We start from the raw sequence: 18,950 nt of genomic DNA on the forward strand, positions 1-18,950 counted from the left end.
TTCTGCCAGAGATTATGTATACATTTTTTCATTTGAAAAGGATCTGCGCATCTTTGAATGCATGGCGTTTTATGACTGTGAATTTATGTTTGTGTTGTAGATAATACGAAGGGTTTTTGCATGGTCCTACAGAAGAGAGGTATTTCCACTCTCACTTTACCTGCGGTGCTATACTGGTCCCCAAAGCCCTTCTTAGAGGGGTAGTTATTCTTGGAAGTGCTCTTTTATCTGTTTCAGGGAGGATTTTCTAGATACATAGTTCACTTTAAACCCAAACTGGAGATTTTGCCTTAAACAGAACTGCAGATGTGGTGACAGCTGGAGGAATTTAAATGTCATGATCATGCACAGAGTAGAAGTGTGTTGTCAGAGGCATACTTTGCAATGACAGAAGCTGGAGCCCAGCCTTCTAGTGTGAGTGGTTGGACCATACAGTCTCATCCAGACTGAGATGCAGGGAATTTGCCTTCCTGCATTTACTGCACTGCATATAAACTTAAATAAAACTGAAGGATGTTTCCACAATGTATAGAACTGCTTTAAGCAATGCCCCCTAGTGTGCAAATGAAACTTATCTTAAATACATGATTTTTTTGGTGAGGAAAATAAGCTTTTCTCTGTCAGATTGAGATGTTTGCATTGATGTAGTGTTTGTATGTTCTGTTGAAATATCCAAAATCTCTCAGTTTTGCTAGCGGTTTCTGTTTATGCATATGACTAACAAGTGGGGAAGTATTTCCCTCCAAACACTGAAGTGAATAAAAAGGGTCAAATAAATACATATGCCAAAGTGAATAATTGTTGGTACATGTAAAAGGCAATCGTGGTGAATCAAGACACCATCAAAGTCCTCTCAGACTCCAGTTCCATAGAGATCTAAACCACTGCAGATCTCAGGGCCACCAAAAAGAGTTCTGTTGCCTGTGGGTTTTTTCCTGGCTTAGTTTTCTTCTGCCTTAGTTAAGTCAGCATGTGGCAGAGTCCAAGAACTGGAGTCAGCACAAGGGAAGTGGTGGGAGCAGACAATGAAATGGGGGAGAGAGCAGAGCCTTTCCTTTTTTGCTTCTTTTTTCTGAGAACTGTAGTCTTACTGAAGAAGCAGAGGCACACCCTCAAGCAAAATAAATGGTCAAGTCCCAGATTTGAGTCACCACAAACTATTAACAGACAAATAGCAGCTTTTTATTAAGAATGTTCTAATTTACATTTCCGTTGGCTAGAGCTGCTTGGAACTTTGAATGGCACAAAGGCCTCATGTTTGCTTTGATAGTAAAACTGCTCTTAGGCATCAGCAATAAAGAGGACAGAAACAGTGATGACATTTAAATGGATTTACTTAAACTAGATACATACTTTTTGTGAGTGTATGTGCATGTGCATTTCTTTCCTACATTGTTTTTAGAAGCAGTATACATGCTCCCCAACACATTCAGACCTGTGAATCTGGTCATATTCGGTAACGAATCCCAGACACCAGTGTGTTAGTCGTGAAGATGATCTGTTATTGCAGTTAGCCTTATTTGCTCTGGACCATAATATATTGTTTCCTTGCTCATCTATAGTTTGTTGTAGTTTTGTGGCTTAGAACTTTTTGTAGGAGTATGCCACTTGGATCTTTATGCAAGAATTTTTAGATTATCTCTGTGATTATTTCTTAAAAATATCCTACCAATGGGGCTTGTAAGACTTGTTCATCCTATTTATACATATTGTCAGGATGGTGTACACTTGTACAGTTTGAAAGAAACATAGCATTTTATCTTACTGGTGGTGTTTGCTTGGAAAGTAGTCTCCAGTTTAGCAATATTTTATCAGTATCTTCAATGTTATTGGTTTTCATTTTTTCTCTGTAATGATTCAGTACACTTTAGTTTTGCTTAGCAGAATCTTGCACAACATAGTTCAAATAGGTGTTAGTTTTTTGTTTTGTTTTGTTTTTCATTCATAATAAAGCCTTCAAAAACCTGTGTAATCTTAACCCTTTCCTAACTTGGAAATAGGCTGACTGTGTGCTACTGCTTCTCTGTTATGTCCAGCACATCCAATGTCTCTGTATGGGAGAGAAGAAAAAAAAATATTGTGTTGCAGAGTGCTCCCCGGACATTTTAACTACAAACATCACAGGCTTGGTAAAATGTTAAACTGTATAATCGTCATAATTAAAGCTATGGCATTCCTGGTCTATATTCCTTTAGTTGCTTGTGTAATTTCAGATTTTGAAGAGGTCTTTTAGAATCAAAATAGGGATTGCAGCAGTTCAAAAGAGTAAATTTTGACAAGGAGAGAAGTTCAACAAACCCAAAAGTTCTTCAGACTTATTTTTAATAGCTGGGTATCATTCTAAAAGAAATAAAGCTCTACAGCAAGCAGATTCCTTTCTCTTTTGTCAGATTGCTCAATAGGTAATAACACAATTCAGTGAAGTCAGTGAGACTGCTCAGTAATAAATGCTTCCAATATGCATTATACTGAAACTTCACAATCAGTTCTAAATTAGGTAGTAAATTGAATATGGTAGAAGAAGAGGTAGTTGAAGAACACACTCTATTATCCTAGTGAGGAGGGAATAGATAGCATTTTAGAAGTGTTGTGTGTTTTTTTTTTTTTTCTAACCTTTTCTATCTAAATGCATTTATATTTGGATTAGAATTTTAGTAAATACATGTGAGAAAGTGAAAACCTTCACTTTACACATTATGTTCCCTAATCCATCTCTAGAAGGCTTTTAGCATTAGGGCTGTGGAGTCATAGGGTATTTGTTATTTATCGCTGAGGTCTAATGAGTGGAGCTGGTACAGAAATCTGTTATTAACAGGACTAATCTCAGTATCTGAAATTCAATATTGTACATGTGTTTGCAGGATTGGATTTTAGTTTTCCAAGACATTTTAGAAGTCAAAGTAGGGTTTTTGAAGCTTTCTTTTGGTGATAAGAGTTTTAAACGATCTCCTTTATCATTTTTCTTGCTGTATAGGTTCCAAGTAACATCTGTTACTGTATCTTGTAAGTCACAAATCTAGTTCATTTCTGACAGTGTACCTTCACAACGATATTTAGCATGCTTTATTCAAGAGGATAGGATTTTGTCTGATCAGCCAGCAAAATAGTTTGTAGGTTTAGAGGTACAATTTAGAGAATTGCAATGGTGTGGGTGGCTGTCAAGGAGGACATACTTAGTTACAAGCTGTGATGTGACAGTCAGGTAATCCGAGGGCAATGAGCTAGTCTTTTGTTTATGCAAGTGTAAAGAGCATATGTTTTGGTTTTGGTAGAGTTAGTACTGTGCCAAATTTTGTGTGTGGACTGAATCAACAATGAAAAAAGATGCTACATAGATTTATTCCATTGCTTGGGAGTCATAAATTACAGAGTCTAGGTCTGAGAAACCAAGTTGAATGTACTTTTTATTTTTATTTTTCAGAGGCCCAGAAGACACAATAAATGATTGTAAAATCCTTTTTATAGAAGAAATGTACAAGATTGAAAAGCCAGGAGCTTATCCATTGACATTTGGTGATGGAGATTTCAAAAGTATGTGTTTTTTGTTTTCGTTTTTGGCATTTGAATAGATATAAAAAATGGAATACTTGAATGATGTGTATTTAAAATGCAGAAGAAGGAGTTTGCAGAGGTAATAATAAAGGTTTTGCATGCACAGGAAAGTAGTAACATAGAATTCTTTTTAGATTTCTGTTCTAAAGGTGTATTTCTTGTAAGGTAGATTTTAACATCTTTGTCATGAGCAGAGTAATGGGAATATTCCAAACAAACTGTGCAAAATGAATTAATAATCCCAGTTAAGTTACTTGACAGGTGTCCAGGTCACCAGAACTTTTATGGCAATGGACATGCCATTTAAACTTCTAATAAATTAATAAATGCCAAAGACAGAATTAGTCTGTAATGCTGCTCTTTAAACCTGTTATTATGTATGAATTAAAAAATAAAATTAAGAAGTTTGTACCAGAGGTACTAGTATCATGAAAAAAACAAACAAACAAACCAAATAATTAATGTTTAGATTATTATTTCGCCCTGTAAAACCTTCTAAAAATAACTATGCCATACCTCCTCATCCTCCCCACAGCCAATGGAAGGAGTTGGTGGCAGCATTATCTAAAAAGTGGTGGGACATTTTATCCTAACTTTAAAGATATACTGAAGTTAGGAGTGATAAGATGGTGTTTATGACAGTGAAACTGAGAGATTTATCTTCAGCTCTACTAATAGATGTTACTGAATTAAAAAATGAAGCAGATACATCATATCTTAGATTCTTGATGCCAAGGCAAGTATTTTTCGGAATCTTTTTATGTAGCTATTAGTGCACAATAATTAGTGTACTTACTGTTTACTTGTATGCGTCTAAAAAAATTTTTAGAAAAGCACACTGCATTTGAAGTTGTCTTCTTAAAAGCTGAAATATGACTTTCTGTAAATAAACTTTTCACAATTCATTTTTCATTGCTTGTGATTTACTTTCCTTAGGTTACTTACAAAAAAAAATAATAATGCATAAATAAATAAATAAACAGCACATTCTTTTTATCTTCTCTTTGTATAATTTAAGGGGTTTTGCAATATCTTAAAACACGTTTCTATTTTAAAAACTGATATGAGAAAAGTTAAAATGTATAGGTACTGCTTTGCTTTTACAAACCTATTTATTTTTCAAGTATAATTATTTACAAAACCTTTTAAAGGGCATATAAAATTATTACAGTTTGTTTAGTTCTTTCCCACGTTTTCTGTATACTAAATTAATTTTTAAAAGTATAGACATGTTAAGGAAGTGAGTAATTACTATATTGCTGACTATACAAAATTAGCTACATTGGGACCATCTGATTTGGCTTGAGTATTTATTTATTTTACATTCTGTGCTTCCTCTGATGATTGCTGTTTTTACTATTTCAAATTCAAGCTCTTTATTTTCACGTACAGCTCCTTCCCTTCCTATTTTATACCTATTTCGTCATTTGTAACCTTTTTGCTTAAATGACTCACTTACTGCTATCTGTATAGAGATTAGCACCTCTGTGTATGTTTTGTTTCATTCTGTTCATGTTCCTGTTTCAGGATGTTGTTTATAAACCTACATAAATAAATATAACATAGAAATATAAACTTTAAAAATGTAAACCTACAAATTTAATTGATCTGGTAATTTAGTTTGATTTCTTCTCATAAACTGTTCTTTTTTTCTGAGTCCATCTTTCTCACCACATTGCCCTTTCCATTTCTGTTATTGTGGTTCTAATTTTTGTGGTAAACTGTCTTGTCATTGTTGATTTACAACACTGCATATCAATTGAGCTCTAAGTAGTAATAGTACAGCCATTGCCTTTCTGCCGTGCTCAACCTACTTCGCATTTAAAAAAATTAAAAGACATACACATGTATCTATCAGTACATGGACATCTATCTTAACTTATTTGTATGCTATGAAAAGCAGTAGATTTTTCTTACAATAGTATCATGTGATATTCAAGAATTAACTGTCTTTAAATAAGATTGCTGTGAGCAGAATCAGAATATGTGCTGACTATATTGTTGTCTAATGAAGCTGTGTCCTTTCCAAAAGTTAGTATGCATACTTAGGAAATCATCCTCACCATATAAACACTGTAGGCTATCTCTACAGGGAAATTGTTACTCCTTGAGCATGGTAATATGTTAATGAGGCCTTGTATATATAAATTAGAAAAAAAATCAAGATTTATGCAATAAATGTGAGGTAACTCTTCCAGTAAAAAAAAAAAAAAAAAAAAAAAAAAAAAAGAGAAAGTGAAATAATAAGTGCAACTAAAGTATACCTGGCTGGTAGGGATGAACAGACCTGTCTCCATATGACCAATATGCCAGGTATAATGAGTGCATTTCAGTTACAAACATGGTAAAGCATAAATGTAAGAAATTAAAGCCATGTAATGAAAACAAAAGTTTGCATTTTGTTTGTATATTGAAGAATGTTGAAAACTTCAGGTGTTGTTTAACTGAACAAATACATAGACCTCTGTCTTTTTTTTCAGAAATACATATATATTTAAAAGAGATTGTTACTAAACTTTGACCTAAGAAACTGATTTTGTAACAGAAAACAGTAAATTACATAATTCTAGACAACATGTGGTGGTAAGATATAGAGAAAAATAAATTTCCTTTTGCCTATTATTTCTCAGATGAGATAGAGTATGAGTTTGTTTAGGGACAGCTCAGTCATCAGTTCTAAGATTTTTCAAAGGAGTGACCAGTTACCTGGGATTTCTTCAACTTCGACTTGAATTGATGTTGATAGCTTGGACAGATCAGTGAGTTTTGCATAGCTGTTTGAGAAATTCCACAGGTACAGCCATGTACAGATTGTTTCATCAGCACTCTTTAAGTTTGTCTGTTTGTTTGTTTGTTTGTTTTCTCTTCAAATGAACCCTGTGGGAGAAGTCTTAGACTAGAAGATCACTTCCATTTGGATGCTTTTTTGTCTTTTCCCATACAGAAATTTACACATTACAATGTAGGTGTACGTCTTCCACCTGTGAAGATAAGAACATTGCTCAATATCATCCAGAAGGACAGTAGAGGTAGCACAACACTTGGTATTCCGGTCCCACTTTCTTAAAAGACTTTCAGTATGGAGTTTCTCCCACAGAGGTTTTCATTCTGATCTGTGCTGATCACATTTTCTGTAAAGTCTATCCAGTTGGGACAGCAGGTTTTTTCCCAGCAGGTAGGGGCTGAGATATCTGCAATCCCATAGTTATGACTTTTGTTCTCCATATGCTTAGGAAAAATGCAAAAGTATCCAGAACTGTTCTGGATATATCAAGAAGATACCTCGTCTTTCTTTCTGTCAGGAATCGGCTCTTAAATCTTTATGTTATGTGAGCAAACTATCTTACAATGACTTGATAGGCTTTCCAGCATCTGAAGGCAGCAACTTAAACAATAACTCATGGTGAAGAAAAAATATGAAATAAAGCTACTAGCAGATGGAAACTTGTCCCTGAATAGTATTGTCCCCTTCTAGTGAGACAAACCTGGGGGCAGGTATCCATGAGGTTTGAGAAAATCTAGTCTCCCATAAAAATGTGTCAGAAAGACAGACATCCTTTAGTATGAAAAAAAACCCTATTTTTTACTAAGGGTTAAATCTTTTATGGAAACAGGCAATGTTTTCTTAAATGTTATGATTTGACACTTGTGCCCTTCTCTTTTGGTGTGATACTCTTAGTTCATGCTGTCTCCTAAAGGCTGTATGGGGCTTGGGGTTAGAGCAGGTTGGTTTATAGTTTGCATTTTTGTAATGGGCCTCCTTTTCAAATTTGTTATTAATGAATTTGCCTGTGACATCATGGACATATTCAGTCTTTGTTTCTGAGAATGAAAGTGTTAGTTTTTGAATGAATAATAAGTTGGGGGTATTTTTAGCAAAGATTATGACAGGGGCAATTTTGTCTGTCACAGATTTTGTCTGCCAGACTGTCCTTCTAGGCAAATAGCCCTTTTGAGTAGACATTATCAATCAGTTCAGAAGTTTCTCAGATAGTTTGCCTATGGACTTACAAGAAGATTTATTCTAAGTGTTGGCATTCCAGCTCTTCCAGTTTCTGAACTACTATAACACATGGTTATTTTTTTCTCCCAGAATTGCTCTCCTGAGAACATTTTGTGGCCCTGTCTTCCCTATTCCTTTTTCTGAGCTTGTATTGAGATTTCCCAGTTAGAGTACACAAAGAGAGTACATATTAAAGTACTCTAACAAACTGATGGCCACTGTCAGTACTAAAAATGTTTTTACCTATGATTTTCCTCATCTGTCTTAAACTCTTCGTTGTATTCCCGCTCACCTTCTTTCTCTTGTGGAAGTAGTAACAGGAACGAACGTTATCTACCTTGATGTCTATCACTTCTTCAGAAGGAGGAAAAGGTTGTTGTTCGTATTTTATAGTATTTCTGACAGTCTGCAACTGTCTCAAAACTTCACATAAACAGTCTGTCCATCCAAGTGAATGAAATTATAGAATGTTACAGTAGGAACAGAGATCTAGAATTACAAGTTGTAAACTTCACAGAATGAATGAAGAAAGTTAGTTAATAAGCCTTTCTATTTTCCTATCTTCTAAACTTTCAGAAAAAAAAAAAAAAAAAGTCTTTGTATTATTGCAGGCGTCTAGATTCTGCAACTTCCTGTATCCAACTCCAAACTCTCAAATAGTCTTTGTAGTTTTCTGTGCCTTCTGATTCAAAGACATTTATTTCTTTCAGATAAGATGATATTTCAAGAGCAGCTTGGAATTATTCAGTTAATTATTATATTAGGCTAATTGAAGGTCAAGTTCACTTCCATGGCATTTCTAGATGTCTTTCACACAGAACACATCTGAACATGGACAGGAGTTGGACTTGGTGATCCTTGTGGTTCCCTTCCAACTCGGGATATCCTATGATTCTGTGATTTTTTTTTTTTTTTCTTTTAATGAAGGAATTGTTTGAGCAGTGATCAAGTTCTCTTCTGAAGTTTTCTCTCATTTCTCTGGACTTCCCAGTTGTTTCAAACATTTTTCCTGTAAGTCTTAATTGTTCTCTGTTCTGCTCTTTCATTATTTTAGGCTACTGAATGATTTGGGAACAAATGCCATTTTTTTGTGTGTGTGTGTGTGTCTTTTTTTTTTTTTTTTTCATAGCAGTGTTCATTTAGTCCAAATTTCCAAGTGAGCTAAACCAGAAAGTTAGTGTTTCTTTGTGTGTAAACTAAACTGCTGCTGTGAACAACTGGTGATTTTGAGGTGGACTATGATCTTAGACTATTAATTCTTTTATGCAACTGTAAATTTAATTCTACGGGAAAGAAAGCTGTTCTAGATTGTAGTTCTGTCTGCATTTGACTGTTACCAATTTCCTAACTGGGGTTTTTTCATAGCTGAATTTAAGAAGACTCCAACCAAAGATTGTTCAAGGCTTCATCTGTAGGCAGTATGCTGGTGTCATGTTGAAGGCAGTGAGGCACAGTGGGCTGATGGGGAGAAAATAAGAGAAGCTGCTGGTTTATACAACAAAAAATCCTGTTGGCCTAGGTAGTCAAATAAAAGTTATTATGGGGGGGGGGGGGGAGAATAAATACATAAATTTCAAGAGGAAAGTGTTCATGTGCAGAAAGAATTGTTTCCTGTTGATACAGTAATGCAGTTTTCTGAGATACATGGCATTTGACTTTTTCTTTGTTTTTGACAGGAAAAAGTGGCCCTGAGTGCAAGCACTGTAGGGCTGATCCAGATAAGGAATGCCGTTTTTGTTCATGTTATTTGTGTGGTGGAAAACAGGATGCTCACATGCAACTCCTGTGTGATGAATGTAATATGGCTTATCATATATACTGCCTGAACCCTCCCTTAAGCAAGATACCAGAAGATGAGGACTGGTAAATATACAAGGATGATTTACTTATCTATATTACCATTCTGCACAAGGTACCTCTTTGTTATTTGCACCTCGTAAGAGACACTACTGAAGAATTTTTGTAATTCTGGTGTGTTATTCATCTGTCCACTTAACGTAAACCATTATGTTTTCTGTCACAATAATTCCTTTAAATCATTCATAAAGGATTAGTAGTAAGCTTTAATGATCATTACATAATTTCAAAAACAGGTATGTTCATTTTATTCACTGCGATCATTAGGACATTGCCTGATCTGATTATATTTACTTACAGTGGTTGTTCCCTTGTCTCTTAATTTCATTCAAGCTCCACTGCTTGAACAACACTCTTTCCTTCACCATTCTCTTTCACTGTATCCTCTGCCACTATTGCTGGCCTTGAGACCTTCCCCTGTCTTCTGGTTGCCTCTGCCCCTTTCATATCTCCTGCTGTGCGAGATCCACCAGCTTGCCGTTCTCCTTTTTACTGTCCCTGGCTCTGCCAGCAGGAAAACCAAGCTAACTCACATTGTCAAATCAAGGTAACTGTATTTTGAAGTGAGTCTGCATGGAACCACTAGCAGCCCAGTAAGTTATCTTGGGCACTGTGCCATTTTTTGTCCTTATTAGCTATCTACAATTTACACTGTTCATATTTATAACCTGCCTGTGACTTATGTGAGATGCTAATCCTTTATAAATGAGTAATAAATAGAACTTCATTTAAGTAAAGTTTTCCATTATGTAGACATCAGTTAATGTCTAAGATGTCTATGGCTACGTTTTATGGAATATCTTTGGGCCTTGTGATTAATTTTTGTGGAACGGTACACTTCAAATAAAAAAATCCATTAAAGTGCTATGGAAGTTTTAACCTTCTTTGGAAATAAGTAACTCAATCCACTATACTGTAGTGGATGCCGCATGCAAAGTAAGTTTGTGTATTGGAAAGTCACTAATGCTGTGCCTGTTTTCTGTGGTATCAATTTTTTCTGAGCTCCTTCTATATTTATGCCAATGTGTGATTAAGCAATTGAGAGATTAACAGTGATAGGTATTTCTCAGTGGCAATACTGAGGCTACTGTTTTTTCTTTGTCCTATGAAATTTCTGCAATGAGAAGCATTGTATCCACTTTTTTTGGAATGGTAGTTGGAATTAAGAATAGCATTTATTTCAATATTGCCTCTGTGCCTTCCACTTCTTCCATGTGCAAAATGACAGTGTTTATTCAGCAATGTGTATTATGCATCATACTAGTCATAACTATCCCTAAGTTTTCTACTGTCAGGGGAGATTGTTCTTGCTGTATATGGCATCTTCTTGCTTCCTACTAATTGCCGACATTAATGAGTTGATGTCATGTTGGAAACCATTCTCAACACACAAATGGTTTATTCCTGACTGCAGTCCTTATACAGCATTTTTACTTCATAGTGCTTGCCCTTTGGATATAGCAGCTGAGAAGTTCTTTTTTGACTTCATTCAGAATGTTCAATGAGACCACCTGGCTGGAAGTATACATCTGTTCAGTCCATCCATTCTTCTTCAGTTACTTACTCCCAAAATCCAGTACTCCAGCAACAGTTAAATTCATTTATTTTCCAATATTAATCACAGTTAAATTTCGCATAAAGAAAATAAATATGCTCCAAGTCAATGACCCTCTTCACACAAAGTCACAAAATCTTTCGTTCTAATCCAAGAACTATTTATTTTCTCTAGTTTCTTCTGTATCCTCAGATACACAGCAAGTTCGATAGGCTTGTTAGGATACTAACATTGAAATCTCACCAGCCACCAGTGTCTCTTTGATTTAATTAGTGTGCTAAGATTATCTTGGACTGCTGGGTGCCTCAGATGATTTTTCAGATTAGTCATTACTGTTCTAATCTTCACTGGCACCCATTCTTTTTCAAAAACTTCTAAGAAGATGTTCTTAGGAGTTATTCTACATCAATTTCAGAGAGCTACAAAGAAAGTTTGAAGAATGCAAATTTTTTCGAAGTGTTGGAATTACTTAGATATCCCTACCCTCTTAGATATCCCTACCCTCTTCCAATAGCATGACTGTAACTGCATAGCATAGATCCATAGGATGGTTTTCCTCCTTACAGGAAATGTGGTGTTCTGTAGGCAACCACAGAAAAATTGAATTGACTGAAAATGTAGCCTATATAGTCTGTCAGGTCATGGGTTACATAAAAGTTTAGACCCTTCTACTTGCATTCCTCACAAAATGATTATGAATTTCCACAAGTAGCAGAAGGTTAATTCATATAATCTAAAAACCATATTCATAATATATAAAATGTCTTGCAAAAAGGCTGTCAAGCATTTTAACTTGTTTTTGTCTGCTGTGTAACAATACAAGCCTTAAGATTTGTTTATTCAAGTAAACAAATAGTTGCATCTGTGGATGAAATCATTGGGTGGAAGAGGTACTGTTACGGAGGTGGCTCTATAGTAGTTATTTTGTGATACTTAGTAATACCAGCCCTCTTCAGTCTTAATGCTTCATTGTATGTAGAAGTAGCTCAGTTACACCGGGCAAAGCAGGATCTCCTAGCAAAGAGGAGGTCTGCATTCTCCCTTCTTACATAGTAGCAAAGGGTAATGGCCATGTGATCCTTAACATCCTGCTAGATCTTGCTTGTTTTGGAAGTGGAAAGATTTGGCAAACTCCGTGCAGGGGATAAACTTGCAGTTTGGGAAATTATAATAAGGTTCTCTTGCAGAGATGAGGCCCTCCTATATGCTAAACAATATTTAATATTTTGTGAGAAGCTTATATTAAAAGCTATTAAGGTAATATGGTTATGCTATCAAAAAGCAGGGGATGCCACTGTTAAATTCACCTTGTGAACTTGCATTTTATCATCTTCCTTCTTTGTAGGTGGCCATTGCATACTCTTTTTTTTTTTTTTTCAAAACAACTTCAGTAATATCATCCAAAGTCTTAGTGCTAGACAAATTCAACATCTTGTATTATTTTTCATTTCTTGTAATCAATGTAACTTCATTGTCTTACTGGCTCATCACCTTTATTGGCATAGTGAAATTTGTTTCTGTGGACATTAATCATTAAATCTTCTGTTCATAACCAAATGCATAAGGTCATAAATCCAAAACAGTAGTAGTAGTAGTAGCAGTAGTGGTAGCAATCTAAATTAAGTTATCAATGTTATTTTATATCAGGTGTCTTCCATTAGCAGCTTGTGGGCCAAACTTAGGCCATGGAAGCCAGAAACATGGACAATTAATTATCTTTGCATTAGCATTCCTGGAGTGGGATGAAAATCTTTTTAGAAGCAGTAAAACGGCCAGTGTACCTCCCTTCTCTCTCTGCTGCAGCCACGGCGTACTGCTATCTCCTTCTTTCCTATCAGGCTGGCTTTGTGTTAGCTGGAATGAGTCCCAGTGCTGTGTTCCAAGTGCCTTAGGCATTGTGGGGTAGGATTAATGAATATGAATGTGTGTGTGTGTGTGTGCCTGTATGTCTGTCTGTCTACCCATATTACATGGTGTCTTGGCTCTGTTTCACATTCAGCTGTCTGCAGTGAAATTTAGTACAGTAGAAGCAGAAAATAAGGGTAGAGTGGGCAGGACATACAAACAAACCCCGAGCACTGGTTAGCAGCATACTCTAATCTCGGCTATCTTCTCCTTTACATGGTCTGAACGAAAGAGGACAGAATGAAGAGAGAATACAGGACACATGGGGACGTCTCACACATCATGTGAGAAAGAATAGTGAAATGTTTTGCCTCTAACACTCTACCTTCAAAAAAACTGAAAAGCCCTATTTTAAAGTTGACAGCATTTGTTCATGTTGGGTTCATTTTTTTTTCAACTATAGGCTTCAGCTGCTTGAGACTGGTATATATTTGCTAGCTTTAAATATTCAGTCAAGATAAACCAGTTGACACTATTTTGGCTACAGGAAATGTATTGCCATTATTATGAAGTAATTGAGAATTTACTAAAACCGTTTTTTTAGGTATTGTCCTTCCTGCAAAAATGATTCTAATGAAGTTGTAAAGGCTGGAGAAAAGCTCAAACAGAGTAAAAAGAAAGCAAAGATGCCATCTGCCAGTACTGAAAGCCAGAGAGACTGGGGCAAGGTAGAGTGTGTTTTAGAAATAGCTATTACTCTGATTGTTCATGTATGTGCTACATCTGTAATTATACTTCTATATGCACTACACAAAATTCAGTACTGGGTTGCACAGACTATGAGACAATGATGAATCCTGCCCACTATCTACTGACAGTTAAAGCAGTGGAAGAATTATTAAGGTGACTAGAGGTAAAAGCAAAAAAAAAAACAACTCCCAATCTCCCCCCAAAAAACATGAACACACATTACTTAAAACATTTCTTTAACAATTGTTAATGCATTTTTAAGTATGTATTTTTTTATAATGATTAGATTTCCTGACATCTGTATCTGATTTTTCAAGTAGTCTTCAATATTATAACATTAAGTCATTCTGTGTTTTTAGGGCATGGCCTGTGTTGGTCGCACTAAGGAATGCACGATTGTTCCTTCAAATCATTATGGACCTATTCCTGGTGTTCCTGTTGGGACAACTTGGAAATTCAGAGTTCAGGTATGGTATGTTGCTTCAGTATTAGCTGTAGTTGAAGTAAATAAGAATAATAATAAATGTGCTGGACACTAATGTAAATTTAGATTGATAATTTTCATTTTCACCAGGACAAGATAAAGCACGTACAGTGTGATACTGGAAGTGATGCCAACTGTAATGAAATAGAAGCATACAGATTTTATAATACAGCTAATAAGTAGTGTTTTTTTAAAAAAATGAATTATTTTTAAATAGAAGTCTGTTGTAATGAGAATAAACAAATTTCACATATTAAAATTCTGAGTGGAATACTTAGTGAATAGAGTAAAGTGTTTTCTGAATTCTCCTTCATGTGAACTGGTCATCCCACTAAAGAAATGTAGACTGTGGATTTCAAAAGCAGTAGATGATATCACTATAAGTTGACTAACTGTTAGGTTTTTTGGTCATGCATAACTGACATCCAACTATTCTTTCAAGCAGGTGAACATATTAAAACAGCATAAGCCTGTACTAGTAATGACATAAGCTGTCCATTCAGCATTTGCTACTTCTTGCACTGTCTCATTTTCTGTTGCAAATATTTCTTAGGTTCTGAGGTAAACTAGATTAGCAAACAAACAAAAAAACAGCTGGCTGAAATATCATCCCATCTGGGCTAGAAGGGAATTTATTTTTCCCAGTCCATTTCATATTTTGGTTATACAGTACTGTGCCGATATATAGAGGAGCAGAATGTTTACCAATATGGTGATAGGCACTTTATGAATATATACATAAAATTTATATATATATATATATGTGTGTGTGTGTGTTTTATATATATATGTAAGTTTTTTAAAAAGCTGGAATGATGGGATAGCATCTTTTTATGCCAGTACTGTTTTTTATGGTTTTGAAGGGTCCAAGAAACTGCAAACTTTCTTTGTTTTCCCTGATCTTATCTGATATCCCTGATTTTTGTTCTGTTTTTTGATTGTTTGTTGTTTGTGTCAGGGAAATGGATACTTACTTGTTTTCAAAATCAGTTAATTATTTGTCTCCTACATGTGTAATAGTTTGTAACAGAGTGTTTTCCATCATATGCAGAAGAACAGAAGCATTTTTTTCTTCTGTGCTTAAACATGGGCATAACAAGAATCAGAAGCCTTTTCTGATTAGCTCTCTGAACTTCTTATCACCTGCTTTCTTATGAGAAGAAGATAGATATTTTATTTTTCAAACAATAGAAGCAATTACTTAACAGGAAGATTTCATCTGATGGAGGTGTCTTCACTGCTGTCTGAAGAATTCTGGATTTGGGAGAGTGTGCAGTTTTTAAGGCTGATACAGTTTGTAGCAGATGGTTTCTATATAGCAACAGGTTTCAGTTTCTCCTTTGGTAGAGATCACAATGAGGCAGTTAAAATCTAAACTGATTCTTCCTCACACTGGCACACTGGTGTACATCATGAGTGCTTCTGTCAATACGAGATTATAAGCAAATTAATTTTGCACTGTGAAATCATGCTGTTCATTATCCCATTGATTTTAACACACAGCTACTTAGTTAAGAGGAGAATTCCATTTCGATTCCTCAGGATATTTTGCTGACCTCTCCTGTGCTTGAAGAACTTTTTTGAAAGGAATTAAAATAGTTATATTTTTATTGGCTTCCAGATTAAGCATAGTTTCATAAATAAGAGAAGTTTCTAAAATCACCAAGTAAGAGAAGTTTCTGAAATCACCTGTGCAGACTCAAAATCTCAAAAAAAAGTTTTTTCATGGCTTCAGAAGTAATTAAAGTTGTAAGTTTGTCTTTTTCTTAGGAACTCCATTGGTGACACAAAAGCTGATAGTTTTATGATCTTTCGTGCTGGTAGGAAAAGGAACAGAAATACAGAGCTGCTTTTGTAAGAAAATTAAGCAAAGAATCATGATTTTGTGTATATATGTGTGTGTGTGTGTGTGGAATAGACAGCAAAGGCAATTGCCATTTATACCTAACAATTTAATTTTTGGTACAAATGAAACATTTCACTAAAAACAAACAAACAAAAAACTTTTCTACATAGCCACTTAAATTACACTTTTGTTTCTCACATAACTGGTCTTCTGTATGAGAAATGGGTTTCTCCTAAGCAGATCTATGAGAATTTAGAGACTTTAGATGCTGTATTTTTGATTTGTGTAGTTTTTCATGACCCAAACTCTCTTTTCCCTAGAAGAAAATTGCCTAAGTATTGCTTCTGGAGGGAGCACCTGAAGAGCATCTTTGGCATGAATTACTTACCAGAATTCATCTTTGGGGTGAATCACCTACCAGAAACCTAAATTTAATTGATAAGTCCTGGAAATGAAAGAAGGGAGGGAGGAATGAATGAGAGGATGTTTAATACAGCAGGAAAGAGGAGCACAATAGTGGGGCCTTTTTATTCTGCATGCACATAAATGGTCTGGAAAAATTGGCAAATAGCTGATAAAGTTAGGTGAGAGTCCTACGTCGTTGTGGATAGTAAACATGGGGTTGGGAACATTTCTAATTTCATATGAATTGTACTGGGCTTTCAGCTACTTTTTTCATTATTATTTAGGAAGATCTCTTAACAGCTATTTTTGAAAATATGCTGTCTTAATGTCCAGTAGTGACCAAGAAAGTATATCAGGAGTTAAAATACTCTGAAAGGAAGGGCTAGGAAAATAGTAGATATTATTATGAACAAGAATCAGGGTGATAAAAGGAATGGGGTAGTTTTAATTCAAGTGAAAACACTTTTCATTATGGAAGAGGATTAAAAAGATGGTGTGGGGTTGAAGTCTGCAAAATGAAGTATGGTATGAAAAGTATGATTAAGGAACAATCTGCATACATCTGTAATGCAGAAAAGGGGTCTTCAAAATAAAAAAAAATAAAAATCAGGTGACTGATTCAAAAGGAACAAGCTAGTTCTGGTTCATAAGACAAGCAGCACTATTGTGAACACTTTTTTCTCTTGGGTACTATGGGTTCAATAAGTTCTAAGTAATTTAGGAAGTTGGAGTCCTAGACAGCTGTATGCTGAAAAATTGTACAAGGAAGGATTATTGTATCCTTACAGAGTTTTCATACTGTGCACAGCTGTCTGCTCTTGTCTGTTGTTAGAGACAGCTTTTTTTTTTTTTTCTTTGCCAGCTGGATCTTTGGTCTGATGTATTGTAGTATTATGAAAGTACAAGACATAGCAAAAGAACGTAAACTTTTATGGAAGTTGCTTAAAAGTATAGGATGGAAAAAGGGGTACAGGAGCGGGAGAGGCAGAATCAGAACAGACAAAGCCTAGGTATGAAGGAGTATAAGAAGGTATGAAGAAGGATCCTAATTGTTTTTATGCTGGGAATCTTAATTCTATTAATAATATTTTTGACATCATGTAGTGAGAAAGTACAGAATTTAATATGTCATCTCTTGTTTATTCTTGTTAATTTTTAAATATAATTTTGTAGTCTGGAACAAGCAGCAAAAATCTGGTTAATATACTAATTTTTTTGAGAGATACATCCCAGCAGACTAATGATGTTGCAGGTTTATGCTACAACAGCAGCTCTTGAGTGGTGTGGTTGCAGCTAAGTTGCACATTCGTTATCTGAGAGTTATCCTCTAGTTTGTGATCTATGCTTTGATGCAGTGACTTCTGTTTCATTAGGCTGTACCATAGTATTCCTCTGAGTTGATCATGTTATGATCATTAATAGCATGTTAGTTTAGTGGTACCTGACAGAGTGATCCTTACACAGGTCACTGTGATCTTCTATAGTTAACAAATACAAAATTTTACCAAATGGGGTATAGCAATATATACAGTCTTAAATACTGCTCGTGGAAAGAAACATGGAAAATGTTACCAAAGAAGAAAGTGTACATTTACATCATCTGGTGTATCAGCTGTCCTACATTGTCCTTCCCTTTTTTGATATCCTTATTTTGGCTCTTCTTCCTTAAAAAGAAGTTGAATTCTCACCTTTAATGGTAGTTGTACACTAACTGTTTACACAGACACCCCTATACAATTTTTTAAGCAGAAAGTTCACTGTTAAAAGTTTTTATAGATAGCTGTTTGGTTGAAAAAGATGTTAGAAACTGTCCTTTTTCTGTTACCAGGTGAGTGAAGCAGGTGTTCACAGACCACATGTGGGTGGAATCCATGGACGCAGTAATGATGGAGCTTACTCGCTTGTATTAGCTGGAGGATTTGAAGATGAAGTGGTATGTCATTTATCCAAGCAATGATTTTGCAGTTCTAATACATTAATCTTTTTAAAGATAGAGGGTTATGTTTGTTGTTGATATGAGCCTTACTGCTTATGCAAATACAATTGTGAAAAAAATAACTACCACTGATAAAAAATCCAATAGTTTTTAGTATTTTGGAGAGAAATATATAAGCAAATATTTAGTAAAGAATGCTTATCCTCATGTGTATGCTCAAGCAAGAAATTGCAGCTGAATTTTACATCATTTAGGGTAGTAAAATTTTCAGTATACTTTGAGAGTCTGGTATTATGTAAATAATACTAAAATACTAAAACAGAATTTAGTATTATGTAAAATCTGACAATGATATGCAAGTAATTTTATGTTCTTTGGTCATGATTTTTATTGCTTTCAAGTCAGATAAATGCCTCGTCCTTTGGGTTTGTTTATGCAATGTGTTTGTTTTAATGAAGCAAGAATAGAAGGTAACTGTTACTTGATTCTGTGAGGTTCTGAAGGTTCTTCACTCCTACTGATAAGTGCTTTCAGAATTTCATAGGAAAGTCTCAGTATCTTGTGCTATCATTCCCAAAGTTGCTGGAAAAAATTCTACTTTGATGTAAGATCTAAGTAGAGCAACCAAAGCAGTTATGTTGCTAAATAAAACTAACTGCCTCCAACTTTCTTCTCATGATGCTGATCAACATTTGTTTATGAATAGATTACTGGTTC

General features: G+C 35.0%; 1 protein-coding gene across 3 annotated transcripts in view; it reads left to right on the forward strand.

The window, feature by feature from the left end:
- Window positions 1-18,950, forward strand: part of UHRF2 (ubiquitin like with PHD and ring finger domains 2) — an 85,601-nt gene that overhangs the window by 50,507 nt on the left and 16,144 nt on the right. For all 3 annotated transcript variants that reach the window (XM_032206176.1, XM_032206174.1, XM_032206175.1), the window contains exons 5-9: window positions 3,422-3,531; window positions 9,232-9,418; window positions 13,417-13,540; window positions 13,922-14,029; window positions 18,126-18,230. In XM_032206176.1, coding sequence (XP_032062067.1) covers window positions 3,422-3,531; window positions 9,232-9,418; window positions 13,417-13,540; window positions 13,922-14,029; window positions 18,126-18,230 — 634 coding nt within the window. The remainder of the gene's footprint in view (window positions 1-3,421; window positions 3,532-9,231; window positions 9,419-13,416; window positions 13,541-13,921; window positions 14,030-18,125; window positions 18,231-18,950) is intronic.

The sequence above is a fragment of the Aythya fuligula genome, chromosome Z (assembly GCF_009819795.1).
Source record: "Aythya fuligula isolate bAytFul2 chromosome Z, bAytFul2.pri, whole genome shotgun sequence".
In the NCBI taxonomy this organism is placed as follows: domain Eukaryota; kingdom Metazoa; phylum Chordata; class Aves; order Anseriformes; family Anatidae; genus Aythya; species Aythya fuligula.